General features: G+C 40.5%; 1 protein-coding gene across 1 annotated transcript in view; it reads left to right on the top strand.

The window, feature by feature from the left end:
* The window catches only part of SPON1 (spondin 1), a 200039-nt gene that overhangs the window by 154709 nt on the left and 30507 nt on the right, over positions 1 to 14823 (top strand). Inside the window, exon 7 of the mRNA XM_037403029.1 lies at positions 10235 to 10299. Coding sequence (XP_037258926.1) covers positions 10235 to 10299 — 65 coding nt within the window. The remainder of the gene's footprint in view (positions 1 to 10234; positions 10300 to 14823) is intronic.

Here is a 14823-nt window from a genome sequence, read left to right as displayed (position 1 = left end):
AGAGGCATCCCTGCTCCAGGGGAGATCCTGGTGTGCAGCCTGCTGCCGTGCAGGAGAGCTCAGCGGGCTCTGGGCTGTCCACGGTTTATGGAGCGAGATGACTGACTTGTATTTGCACACTAGCTGTGTTTCAGCTGGCACATGCTCAGCTAGCACTCAGGGGTTGAGCAAGATTCTCAGCCCTTAGCTGTTGTGTTGTTACCCGTCTCCCCAGAGCCCAGCTGAAGCGGGGTCAGCAGTCAGGACTGCCGCGGGAAGCTCGTGCTGCCCTCGGGGTGGGTAGTGCAGTCAGATCCCTGCTCTGTCCCTGCAGGGCTGCAGAGGCAAAGATGAGGCAAAATTAAAGTACGGAAGCAGAATCAGGGGTGTCAGACTGGAGCCACTGTCCGTGCAGGACTATGTAGTCACAGAGTGAAGGCTGAGTTATTTTCTCCAAGGGAAGGGATTTGCAAGGAAAGGAGGTGGTAAAGGCAGCCCCTGATGAGAAAAATAGCAATGTCTGCACTCCTTGGAGAAATCTCTGACATTCCTTTTAAAACCCTGCTCTCCTAAATCCTGTCAGGGATTGGGATGACTTTATTCAGAATCTGAGACAAGTGTGTTTTGGTCATTACATTCAGAGACAGGTTAATGTCAAAGCATAAACCGTGAGACTGCACAGTGCCGGGGCAGCAACCTCTTTGTCATGGCCATGGCTGAAAGTGTAGGTGGGAGGAAGAGATGCGAAACTGGTTTCTCTAAAAGAATACTCCTTTCCAGACTACAGAAAATATAATTCATGATAGGAACCTCAGTGCCTTAACTTGTTTAAAGGCTACATTTTTGGTTGGGTTTTTTGGTGGATTTTTGGTTGGGGTTTTTTGGGGGAAGGAAAGGTAAAGGATGGCTTAGATATGACATCTTTTCTGCAGGGGAATTGAGCTGTTGTGATTGCCTCTGTACAGCAGCTAAAGCACTTTCAGTATATTTGTGTTGTACATTCTGAATGGGGAAAAAACCCCAACATTGATTTGTCAAAACACTATCAAGGGTCAGGAAAGTTCATGTCCTGAGCTATTTTACTGGTCTTATTTAAAATCACTTGCTATTATCCAAATAATTATTTCTCCTCTGTTCAAGCTACTACATTTACCTAATGTCTGAGAGAAGCAGCATGATGAATAATTGTGATACCTGGAGTCTCACTGCCAGCACTTACCAGAAGACAGAATTGTTCTCTGTCCCTGCTCTCTGTGCTGTTTCCCAGAGCAGACCCAGCCTTCTCCTGAGGTTTCCTGCTGATACTGAAGCAGTGGAAACTCACTTATTCATAAAATGCCCCAAACCTGTCTCAGTGCTTTCATCCCTGGCTGTTTTGAAACTATCTGAAGGAGTCTGAGCAAAAAATGCTGTAGTTATGTGAATATGAATCTGCTGAGTGAACCTAGTGCTTAAACACTTTTATCATTTTCTCCAGTGAATGCAGTCTTTGTATTGGTGCTTGCAGGTTGCCATTCAGTTGCATACATCTTCTTTATCGTACACAGAATCAGAATGCCTTGTTATGTTGGATTGGGGGTTTTAATGTGTGTTGTCCATCCCATCCCTTCCCATCCCTGTTTCTTTCCTGGTGTGCTCGCTGTTTCTAAATGATTAAAATAGCAGTAGCTTTACAACACTTAGATAGAGGTTTAGAGGCTAGTTTAGTCTAAAGGATTGATGAAATTGGGAAAATTAAGACAGAAGGAGAGCAAAGAGATATGTATTGGTTAAAGCTATTAAGCAGAGGGTGGGTGGAAGTTATACCACTTATGGTCAGCTTCAAAATCTAGTTTCATCCCCTACTTTTAAACAGTAGCCATTCCTTTGTGTAGTAAAAAGATCTTCCCTTGGTTTTGGCAAAGTAATTTAGGATCCCAAGATGTTTCTGTAGTCCTACAGCAAAGCATTTTATGTAGAATGTAGAATGAAAAATGTGCAGTAGAAAAATCAACATGCAATCAAGATGTAGATTCACAAGGGAGACCCTTTTCCTACAGATTCTTCTCAGCCACAGAAAATGAGAGCTCCAATACTCAGAAAGTACCTAGGGCTCATTAACACACACTGCTAAGCTTTATACTATGCAAAAATAAATTATTGCTTTATTGACACACCCTAGATTATGCAACTGCACCTTAATGGAAATAAAATAGAGCATATGATTTTCAGTGTTGCCATTAGCAACAGTTCTGTTATTAATTTCAGCCTACATTCACCTCCTGGAACAACTGCTTCATTGGAAGAAAACCCTATGGGACAGGTAATGCACAAGGTTGTTAATGCAAAGTGGATCGGTGCTTTTGGCATACATAACTTCTTTTTGCATCCCATCCTAGTAATTTTTAACAGAATCAGGAATTACAATTCCTGTAATTCCCTTAACATGCTTTTCAGCTAGCATCTGTGCAGTCACCAACCTGAAATTGTAGCTTTAACATGTATTTCCATATTATCTGGGAAATACGAACAATATCCACATTTTGGGAAAATTCTCAGCCTGATTATCTAACAGACAGTTTTTTCTTTGCAAAAATGAATACAAAATTGCTAAGTATCCAATTCTCAAAAACTTCCCTGTGCAGCACAGCAGTTAATCCAGGACTGTCTGAAGTGCTGGGTTACTTGCTATCCTGAAATGGGACCTGTTCAGACAGTAACAGTTCAGGATTCGATTTAAATACTCATCTTCCCTTCCATTTTTTTCAATTGCACCCCAACAATATTTTTCTATCTATCTTAGCCCTGAAACTGTGCTTTTGTAATTGAGTGGATATTAAAAGCCTGGAAAATTCCACAAGACTTTCATATTTGGTCACCTGAGAAACACAGATTTTATATTCCCTGAAATGTCATTAATGATTTTTTTTTTGAAGAAAAGAAATAAGGCTTTTTAATTAAAGGCATGGCTATTTGTACAGGGAAATGGTGAATTTGTATGTACTGTGATTAAATAATGAATTCTATTCAGGCATGTTTTGTATATTTTACAATATGTGTGGTTTTCTCAGCTGTCATAAACATAGACAAGTCAAAGTAAAATGGGCAAACACAATCCTGGTATAATTCCACTGACTGAGATGTTTTTTTGCTATTGCTTAAAGTAACCCCAAATCTGTGCTACTGGCTTTTAGTGTAATCTGCCAGAATCTAAGTCAGTCATGGAATTAAACAGAATTTAGTTGTCAAATGGTAGAAATAAGTCTTTGTCTTTAATTATGGGCTTTTTTTTCTTCCAAAGTAATTTGTGACTTAACTGTTTCAAGAATACCCTTTTAAGTGGAAAAGACAGCTTCTACATGTTCTTTCATTAAAAAAAAATATCTCTGTGTGTTAAAAAGAACTGCATCTCAGCACTGAGGCTTAGGGCGACTTCAACTCCTTTAGCTGCACTCACAGGAAAGTAAATGTGTTGCATGATGTATTACCAGCTCACGACAGCAGCCTAGCAAGGAAGGTTTTGTAATGGCCATGTTAATAGCTATGGGAAAATTCTGACATGCTCCACACAAACAAGAAATCCTCAGAATTAAAGCAGGCTGATTCTCACGGAGTTACTAAAATATACCCATTTAGTATGCATTGCAGGGGATCACATTCAGTTACTATAAAACAAATGTGTATATTTATGTGAAGATGAACTCCAGAGCAAATAAAGCTGTATGTAGCTGCTCTTATCCCGGAAATACCACCACAGAGCAGACAACACCTTCCCTTTTCTTTTAAAGTTTTTTACAAACTTCAGTAATGTGCCTATGTCAGTGTCCCCTTGTTATTCAGATACATCTGTAAAACTGAGGTAGGCAAGATAGCTACAGATTCTATTAACTTGGAGAAAACATGCCATATTTCAACTAATACCCATGGAAGTCTGTAATGTGTTAAGCATTAATTAACTAGGTATTTTGTGTTAGTTAATACTTTAAAGACAAGATTGGTCTTTATTTATCTCTCAACCTGGACAGAAAGTGTGCATTTGTATTGGGGTAAAATTCTACTTTTTTCTTTTTCTCTGGTTTTGTAATGTACCCTCTGGCATATCTATTGCTGCAGTGGAATTCTTCATAAATTAATATCATGCAATTCAGCTTCTATTGAAAGCTATGCTATTGAGTCATAAAAATCCTAGAACATCAAAGGAGGTACATTCACTCATAACTTAAGTAGAATTTTACATACGCTTAAAATTACAGTCACTTCCCCTTTACATGATAACATCTTTCTAGCATGAAGTGCTTGTTAGATAAAAAAATCATAGTCCAGAGCTCAGAACTCCTCCAGCAAGTAGCCTAATCATGAGTCTTGCATTCTGGCCACAGGATTGAAGCCTTTTTCCAGGCTGTGGTAGTTTCATCAGTAGACTAGATCGCAGTGTCACCTAGCTAGTCTTTTGCTCATCAGCAAAGACAGTTGCAAGATAGTTGTAAACGTTAACCCCTTGATAGAAAATTGTATCTATATAAATGTATAAATACTAGTAGAGCATTATAGCGAATGCTGCCACCGTCCCTAGTTTACAAGGAAGATGTCTGCTTTCGGAAGGGATCCTCATGCTGTCAGTCCCAAGTAAACGTGTCCTTTTAGCAGTGAGAGAGGTACCTAAGCCCACGAGAGGAATAGCTATAGCATCTTCTTGACTTTGGTGCCAAGTCCTCAGTCTTCCCTGTAGACTACCTGGCTGCTACAAGCGTGCAAGCAGGTGTTTATATCTTCTCTTAAATGCTTCCTCCTAATACTGCTCTGTAACAAGACATCTAACTATACAGCATATGTAGCAACAAGGAGCCAAAATTTGAGGGTTTGACTTCTGTTAGCCTGAAACTATTTTCAAGAACGGAAGAAGTCTTAGGGATACTGAACACATGCTTTTCACATCCTGAATTGATCTTTGTGTGTCTGCATAGGGTGGAAGTGGAGTACGGTCTATTTATACTAATCATAGAAGACAGATTGTCTTTTAAGAGCACCCAACAATCCCTCCAAAGCACTACATCGTTCTCACCTTCATAGCATTTGATTCCCCACAGAAGGCATACTGTGTATCATTCTTACCTTACCTCGTTTTCCTTTAATAACAAATTATTTTTTGAGGGAAAGCATGGCCCTGCAGTGGAGGTGATGTCCTAAAACTCAGATATGTAGGTTTGTTTCCAGAAGACATTGGATTCGTCATCTGTGAATTGAGGATAATGTTGCTTTTTCTGCTTTCTAAGAATCTTGTGAAAATGAGTCCACTGTGGATAGAAAAGCATTCAGATACTATGGGGATGAGTGTTGTGGAAGGAATTAAATGTTCTCTGTTCTAAAACAATTGAGTGAATGCCAAGCAGCGGTAGTGTGAAATGAGTGAAATTAAGCTCTGGCTCAAAACAGGTGTTTTCCATTCCCACAGTTCATTGAATCCGACTCTGATTTTGACGTCAGTTAATACACTGTCAATTGTTTAGCTGAACCGAATCAAATCATTATTTCGAAGTGCTAAGTGATCTGCACAGTAACATTTTCTAATATTATTTGGCACATGTTAGGTAAAAATAGTAATAAAAATTACTCATAAAAATAACTTCCAGTACAGAAAAGATACTAATCACATTGGTTACCAGAAAGCAGCAGGAACACGTGAAGTAGTTTGCATGGCTTTCCAGATCCTACTGATTTCTCTTTCATTCATAAGGTATTCAGATGATACTTAAACTTTTTGCTGAAAGCTTTCATTTCTTTTTAATGGATGTTACCGTTCAAACAAGTGGTTTTAAATCCCCTTGGCTGAGAGGGAAGTTGAATCAAATTCTATCTTTGGTGCTGCTTTTCTGAGCTGTGTCCCACTTTCTGTTCCTGAAGATGAGGAAATGTTTTAAATCTTTTGTAAAGTGCACAGCTGTACGATCTAATTTAGCAGTGGTTTCATACCACGGGGTTCTATTTGTTGCCATTTAATGACTTTATTCTGCATGCGCATTCATTTGTACATTGCAGGAACATATGGATGTAAAGTAAATCTTTAATTGTTACCAACTTCAGAATGTCAGTGAGGCTGTCTGTATCAGAATGATATTATCAACTGTTTAAAATCATACTATTAGGAATTTTTGGAGAACAGTACTTTCACAGGGAACTGCTCTTGATTCAACCACCCCACCCCACCCCAGCTTGAAAAGCAAATGTAGAAAGTGGTTCTGGAGAGAAGGATAATTGTTTGCTGTTTTTGCATGTTTTAATTTAGGCTGCGATCCAAGAATTACTGAAGTCAATCTAGAGATTGCCTATCTGTACTGCATTGCCATGGTAGTGATGTGCCCAAAAGAAGCTGAGCAAAAACTCAATTGCAAATTCCCCAAGTATCAGTTCTGAGGTTTGTACTCAAGAAGGAAACTCCCTTAAATGCGAAAAGGAAAGAGGGTAGCAACTTCTGTAGAACTGTAGAACGGTTTGGGTTGGAAGGGACCTTAAAGATCATGTTTCTCCAATCCCCCTGCCATGGGCAGGGACACCTTTCCTCCTGTATATCTCTGCCTCTCTGACAACTGACAGGTAGTACCAAATTCTCTCCTTCACAACTTCCACATGCACAGAGGCATAACATGGGCTTGATAATTTTCTTCCCTTATATTATTATTTTTTTTCCTCTGGTTGTTGGAAGAGGTGCATTTCAGACTTTACCTAAAGGATTTTCAGCATTTTCAAGCAAGAGCATTGGTGCCCTTCCCTTCAACTTGCTCGACATTGTTAATGTTTTGGCACTCCACCATTCTGCAAATGATCTAGTTTTGTTTTTCAAACTCTTAACAGTTTCATTACTTGGGAATGATTTCTTCCCAGCCAAATACATACAAGATGACAAGGCAACTTGAAACATACACCAGTGAAACATCCTAGCTCTTTTTTGCCATAGTTTGATGTTTGTTTACTTGAAAAATCAAAGCAAAACTCTGGCAATATGAGAGGAGAGGAAGATGGGTACAAATGTAATACAGCAAGCCCTAAGAAAATGTTAACTAAAATTCATAAAAATTATATGATGTTTTATGCCTCTACTGTAAAGTCTGTGCAATTGGGTTATTCAAGGCAGTTGGGTTATATCAACTAGTTACATATTATTAATTTGTGGGTTTCTCTTCAGGCATTTCATATCCTCTCAGTTTCCTCCATCTGCCAATAAATTATTGCTAAAGAGATTGCCCAGCAAATCCAAGCACTGTATCTTTTCTGCAGATTGCTTTCTACCTACAAATTGTTCACAAGGCTGTGAACTTGTGTGGTGGACAACTACTGTTTGCCTGCCTGTTTCAGTTTATCAGGTTCCCCTAGAAATGGGAAGGTCGGCTGGAGAGGCTGGAGGCAGGGGAAGGTCAAGGCTTTCCTGGAGGAGCGCCCTGAGCCTGCTCCCGGCTGGAGAGCTGCAGGCTGGTGGCACCAGGAGTGGAGCTGGGTTCCCTGGGCTGGTGCAAAGCCTAGCAGCCAGACCTCACGTGGCAACAGCCTCACAGCCCCGGGAGGTGGCAGGCAGGATGTCCTCTGTTGTTTTCCAGGAGTTCATCTTCTTGGCATAAGCACATGTTCAAGGAATACTCTTTAGCATACAAAACACCTACTCAGGTATCTGTCTATCAGTGCGTATAGAAGTAAATATGCACTGGCATTAATAACAGTGTAGGTGTTACATTTTTTGATATTTTTTTTAAATCAGAAATATTACAAATCTGCATGATAGAGATGACTGCATAATTACGATATCAGTCTGGAATAACAGTGATTTAATTCAATTTGCGATGTAATTTTCAAGGAGATCGTGGTACCAAAAATGTGTATTTTCATTCCAGGCCCAACAGAACGCTGAATTCTGAATATTTTGATTTTTTTTTTACTGTTTAGGAAGTGGCTGTGAATTCTGCTCTTGCATCTGAATTTTCATCTCCCTTAAAAATTCAGGGATTTCTGAATGCACCATGCTGTGTTCCTCGTTTCCTTCCCTCTGCACCTACTACTAAGCTATTAATCATAGTTCATCCACTGTTAGTATGCATTTTTAATTTGAATAGCATGTTAAAATGCTTTCAGACATGAGTGATTTGGGTGTTACTGACATAATTACTGTCTTCTATTAGATAAGCAGTGTATTGTTTTAATAAATGTAATGATCTATGCTTATAACAGACTTTCCTTGGGATGTACAATACACAGTTAATTTTGAATGCAAATGTGTTCTCAAGGCAAGTAAATGAAGATATGCCTGGCTGGAAAGTCTTAGGATTTTGAAACAAGGAAAATTAAAAAATAAGGCAAATTTCACTGATAGAGAAAGACAAGTAATGTCTTTTAGCTTCAGACTTTTTAACTTCATTCATTTAGTCTGTTTCCTTTTAAATCACTTTGAGGGGAAAGCTGTCTCTTCCTCTTTAGAAGGCATGGAGGTAAGAAGGTGGTTGCTGTAGGTGACCCTGGCAGTGATGCATCGCTCCTGCATGGAGTGTCTCTCCGCTGGGTTCCTCAGCCCAGCAGGGAGGCTGGGAGAGGGTTGTGCCGGTGGCTGCGCTCCCAAGGCCTGCCCCGGTGCACCCACCTGCTGGCATAGCTCTGCTGCGTGCTGTTTGATTGCTCCCTTTCATCATCACATTCTCTTTATTCCAACTATATTAGTAGTATGGGATTTTGATTAAATCCTTTCATACTTACTTGCCTTTATAGAGTCAGACTTTCAGCTATCTTAGCTCAGGGCATTTAATGTATTACAGGCTTTGGCCAAGTATCTGTATTTATAAAAAGGATTTTCAAGAAATGGCTTATCCATCCACTCAGGTTGAGGGAGAGGTCATGTCACATACGTATTCCTCCTGTGTTACAGAGAGGGCCCATCAGCTCTGTAATGACCTTGCTTTGGTAAAAAGAGGGAGTCAGAAAATATTAAGAGTGGTAGAAAAAAAACCAGTGAAAGTTGTTTTCTTTAAACTGGGCTCTGTATGGTCTAGAGCTAGTCTGGGGTATCAGAGCTGTTGCCATCAAGCAGGAAATGGCACTATTATCACTAAACTGAAAGGTCAGCTCTGTTGGAAGTGCCAATTACTGGTAATGTATGAGGTGGGTTTCTTAGTCTAATTGGGAAATATTTTAAAAGACTGTAGAAATCATGTGAGTTGTGGACTTTGTGTTCCTCTAGGTGAATTACTGGGGTGGATTCCTAAGGGAGATGGGGAAAATGCTTCTAAAAAAAACTGTGATAGACGTCTTTTGGTCTTCAGAGCCTTGTTAACAGTCTCCTGCCTTTGTCCTGGGTTTATTGTACCAACATAAAGTTCAAAAGTGCTGATGCAGGAATTCCTACAGACTTTAGGAAATAATCACTGTACAATGCTTTGCCACACTGTGGGCTTCCACAGGTGACTGCTATGTTTCACCCTATCATTTTCAGGTGTGTAAAAGGAGAGCAAAGAGAAAGTGCTATCAATGGCTCTACCTGGAGGAGATTGCAGTGCATCCACCATGGACTCTTTGCATCCTTACATATATAAGGATAATAAATAATATATTACACATGCTCTCAGGGTGTGTTAGATTGCATAGAGCAGCAGCCTCTAGTTTCGGTCTGCCTCTTGACCCATAGATCTGTAGCATATTAAGAGCAATTTTTCTGTCCTTGCATTTTTTAACCTGGTATATTCCTCTGACCACAAGGATTGTCAGAAAGTCACAAAATTGACAGCCCAAGATACACTTTTTGCCAATAAACTACTATGTATGGACTAACAGCCCAGGATAAAGCACAGTTATCTTTCTGTGATAGTGTTACCAGAACAAACTCAGTTTGTTCATGTTGTTTTGGGATATTTCCCCGATGCAAAAGTCCTCCTTATTTATACAGGTCATCACAGCACCACTCTGAAAGCTTTCCTTTCAGCTCATGATGCAAAAACACCATGGTCTGCGAACTGCTGTTGGTGTTTTAAGCTCACTTCAGTTCCTGCAGAAGACAAAGCAACAGTGCCTAATGTCCGGCTGCCTTTGCTCGCAGCTTTTGCCTCCTGCATTCATAGAGGCTTCTTGATGAACCCTGTGCAGCTGAGGACACAAGGTGCCCAGATAAAAGGGACAAAGCATATTTCTCATAGTCAGAATTTTGAGGCATAGTTTGGTCTAGTGCCTCTTACTTTTTTGCTGTAAATCATATCAGTCTCACTGTAAAATTGTCCCAATCACTTTCTTGTTTTGTCTCTTTCCACAGAGCGATGAGGTTTTAACAGTCATCAAGGCAAAAGCACAGTGGCCTGCCTGGCAACCTCTGAATGTGTAAGTAAGTAGGGAACAGTATGTCTTAGTAGCCTTGTGTGGAGGGTTGGCTAATAGACCGCTCTAAACTAGTCTCATATAAACATTCACTCTTGTAAAGATATAATCTAAAAATATTTCAGTAGATGACTTTTTCATCTTCTTTTTTGTGGTTCCCCACCCAACAACAACTGGTTCTCTCTTTCTTTCCACTTTAGCACCTCTTCATTTTTTACCTGCTTTGGTTCACTAACTGTTACAAGGGAAGGATTATCCCATGGAGTTTGTGCCTTCATTGAACAGTGATGTTTATTCAATGCTTGCTCAAATACGTGTTGTACTATTCTATATGTAGTATTTTTTATATCCTGTGTCACACACCATAACAACACACTGTGTCAATACAGCAAATCCTCAATCCACCAACAAAAAACTCTTAAAAGACTAATTCTTTAAAATATTTATTTGAAACACTCTGTGATAGCATCATGATCCTGATGGTAGTATAACCACGGTTGTTTTACCGAGTGAGACATCAAACTAGCATCCCAGGGCCCTAACTCTGGGTTCTCTGGCATTCAGCAGAAAAAGGACAAAACTTTCTTTCAGGATACTCTTTAAATATACTGGTTGCCTTTTGAAGGGGGTGGGAGGGTGTTGGGGTGTGGTTCCTGCATAACTTAGCTGTGCTTGGCCCAAAGTTCATACTGAGTGTCCAAGCCCAAATGACAGACTTACAAGAAGTGAGCAGAGATGAGAACCTAGTATAAGGGGTCATCCCATTAACTGGCAATTAGTTTCCTGCAAGATTTTAGGCACCAGGTAGTTGCTTCCTCTGTAAAACTATCAGGGAAGCAGCTAGGGGAACATGGTGTCTGTTTTTGTCATCTGTATGTCAGAAAGTATGTGAAAATTTGGAGGTTTAGTCAGAAAAAAGCTGCAAAAGAGTTCAGTTTTCAGAAAACATCCCCTACCGTAAGAGGCTTAGAAACTCTTAAGCAGCTTAGGACTTAAGCTATTCAGTTTATCCCCTCCCCCCTGGAAAAAAAAAAAAAAAAAGGTTAGGAGGTGAGCACAGCTTAAATAGTGAAAAGATTTCTGATAGCTGATCCCTCTTTAATCTAGAAAAAAAACACCACCTATGAAATCCTTCGTGGCATGGAAGCTAAGGAAATTAGTGACAAGGAAATTCTCACTAAAGGTATGGGAAAAGGCTTTTAACAGTGTGACTAACCTTCAGAGCAGCTTATCTGAACATAAGATGGATTTTCCATCACTTCAATATATTTTAACCCCAAGGCAGAGTTGTAGGCTGTGCACAGGAACTGTGGCTTAGGCTTTTTTTGGCTGGTGTTATGCAAGTGGTCAGTCAAGGTGACAGTAATGGCATTCTTTATTTATGGCCTTATTCTCCTGAAGTTTTCAGTATTTGGATTTGGTAGTGTTTGGCATGTAGTGGCTGTGGAGAGCATTTTTTCCTTGCTGCCTTCTTACATTCACTGCAAATTAACACTTTAAAATGGAAACGTTTGTCCACTTCTTTGTTCTAATAATGGGGAGGTCTCTGACTGAAACAAACCATTTATTTTTTCATTCCAACTTTGGTTACTTTCCTAAAAAAACATTTATGTATGATGTTTCTATAGCAAAGAGAACAAAACTACTAGGAATTGACTGCTCTGGGTGCTTGGAACGTTTAGGTATTGACAGGAGAGAAGGTTTGTACTTTGTTCACAGAAAGATGGAGAGAGGATCTCCTGCTCCAGAGTCTTAATCAGTCATCTTTCAAATAAACTGAATGTATTATATAACAAAAATCAAAGCTAATTAAAGTATGTTGCCCCTGGTCATACTAGCTAGTTTAACATAGCACTGAGAAACTCCACAAAAAAAGTTGAGTGAACAATTTCACATATTTTTTAGGCATAATCCTTCACAGACGTGCCAGCAAATACTTCTGCAATATCCTCCAGGTGTTCTTCCAGTCAGTTCTTACCTTTCCTATATGGCAATTCTCACCTTTCAGCAACATCAAAAGGATTAAATCTTAGGATTTGTGTTTTTAAATGTTGTGCAAGAGTTCCCTAAAAAACGTTACTTCACTTTACAAGTAGCATTAGCATTTTGGCTTTTTAAATAATTTTTTATCATATTTTGCCATGATGCTCTTCCTTTTGATTCCATTTAAAAATATGATCTAAGCTTCCAAAGGAGACACAGTTTTCAATAGCCATTAACTTCTGGTGTTAATTTCCCATTTGCTGCTATGGATGGTCCTTCCTGGAATTTAGATGAGAGTTGTGCAAGTATTGTATGACTCCTTCAGGATAAATATTTGGTCTCTTATTATGCATAACACAGCAATCAAGAATTGACTAGAAGTCATGAATAACCTTCTTTTGCGTAACTTAGGTATCTGACATATAATATGGTGTGATAGTGGTGCCAAAGTGGCATTACAATGTGTTGTGATAAGCACAGCTAAAAAAACCTTCCTGAATGTGTTTTACAGCAATGGCATAATACTAGTCAAGCAATTTACAGAGACCTGAAGTGTCACAAGTCGGCAAATGCAGCCTGCTCGCACTTCAGAGATTACCTCCCAACTCCATACAGTGATTTTTACTGCTAACCCTATCCAAGTTACAGCAACTGCACTTAAAATCAGCAGGAGGAGAAGAACAGCTACCTCCAAAACTTGTGAGGGGGCTGTAAGGGTATTGATCTGTGTACCTGCTGGTGTGGAGAATGCAGGATGAGACCCCACGGACACCAGGCTGCCAGCCCAGGGGAACGAGGTACCTGAGAGTAATGACCCGTGGCTCATGGGGCTGGAGTGCAGGGACGTTCACAGAGGTGGTGGCAGACACCACCATGGAGGGGAGACTTACGGGTTTGCATCTTGCTCATTGCAGGCATCAGCTTCCCTTTAAGGGAAACCTGTACCTTTTAGGGGAAACCTGGGAGAAAAGAAAGCAGATGGGAGCAGCTGCTGAGGCTCAGCACAGCGCTGGGCATCAGCCCCGCTGCCCACTCCAGGTAATCACCAGCCAGCCAGGATGGGCACCGTGCCCACCCTGGGGCTGCTGGGTCGTCTCCCATCTTTCCAAAACAGCAAGGGAGACTGCGGCATCTCCTCTCCTTACAGAGGCTGTAGCGAGGCAAGCCGCTCATTCTTACCCACATCTTGAGCAGCTGGGGAGTCCTTGCATTGCCACTCTGCTCACCTGTCATAACACGTGGGAGGGTGGTCTTGGCTGGGCACCTCTCACAGATTCATCACGGAGTTAAATGGCTTTTCTTCTACTCTGTCGATGCTGGTCAATGAGGCTGTGACTCCTGAGGCCAGTCGTACCTCATTAAGTAATGTCTCAAGCACTGTATAGGCTGAGGGCACGAAGTGTCTAAATCTGGCGGTGATGCTGAAAGCCTTTGGTTCATGACACCAGAGGTAAGAAGGGAAATATAACCGGGAGCTTCTCTTCTGCTCAGGGAGAAGAAAATAGAGACTTCTCAGTGCAGATCCAGTGGGTACAAAGTGCCTCCCCAGGGAAAGTTCTTTGGCTTCAGACATGAGTTCAAACACAAGAAGTTACAGAAGGGACCGAGACAAATTGCCAGCCCTAAGCGTGGAAGGGTGCAATGACACTGAATAATTTTCTGAAATGCTTCCTGTTAATTACAATGAAGGCTAATAAACTTGTCATCTCCCAGTACAATATAATGCTGTGGAAGGTATATCCTGCCACACTTCACTCTTTGCTTTTCATCATTCGCATCATTCCTCTCCTCAGTTCCTGTATGTACCTGCTCTTTGTCAACTTTTTTTGGGGGGTTTGTGCTGTTGGCGTTTTGGGTTGGGTTTTTTTTTCTTCCTTTTAGTCATTTTCATTATCCTCCATTCAGTTTCTTATCCAGGGCATCAGCACACAAAAAAACTCTCCTGAGTTGTTGCATGCAGGAGACAGTTTTGGGTGATCTTTGTGAACTAGTTTTATGGTTGGCCAACTGAGAAAGCAATATTGGTAGCTTGAGAAGGGGTGCCTGCAAAGGAGTGCCAGACCAGGTAATAAAACGTTTTGCTGTTGCTTATGTTTGTCTTACCAAGTTGTGTGTCTGCAGTTCTGACTTTAAAGTACTCACAGGGAATGCATTCTTCCTTGAACGTAATGGTATCTGAACAGATATGGTATTCTGTCAAATGAAAGTAGTTTTTCTTATCTTACTTGTATAAACAAGAGCACAGCTCATTGCTCCCTTCCTCTCAGCTGTGTTTCAGGCAGAATCAAATTTTACTTTCATACTCGGCTGCAAATCATTGGCCTTTGGCAGTATGGACGATAAAATACAGCACATACAGATAGTACAGCTGGTATCCAAATCTGCATATCCAGCACCTGTAAAATAGTCAAGCCATGACAGAAAAATCTGAGGATAAAGAAGGCAAGACTTTTAAAGATAGTATGCATCAAATTCCACATGAGCTAATACCTTTAAAACTCTTGCCTTGAATTCCCTTCCCCCAAATATACATTTTTTGTTTGG

This window comes from Falco rusticolus, chromosome 10 (genome assembly GCF_015220075.1).
Source record: "Falco rusticolus isolate bFalRus1 chromosome 10, bFalRus1.pri, whole genome shotgun sequence".
NCBI lineage: Eukaryota > Metazoa > Chordata > Aves > Falconiformes > Falconidae > Falco > Falco rusticolus.
The sequence above is the reverse complement of the archived record's forward strand: the minus strand, read 5'-3'. Positions and strand labels throughout refer to the sequence as shown.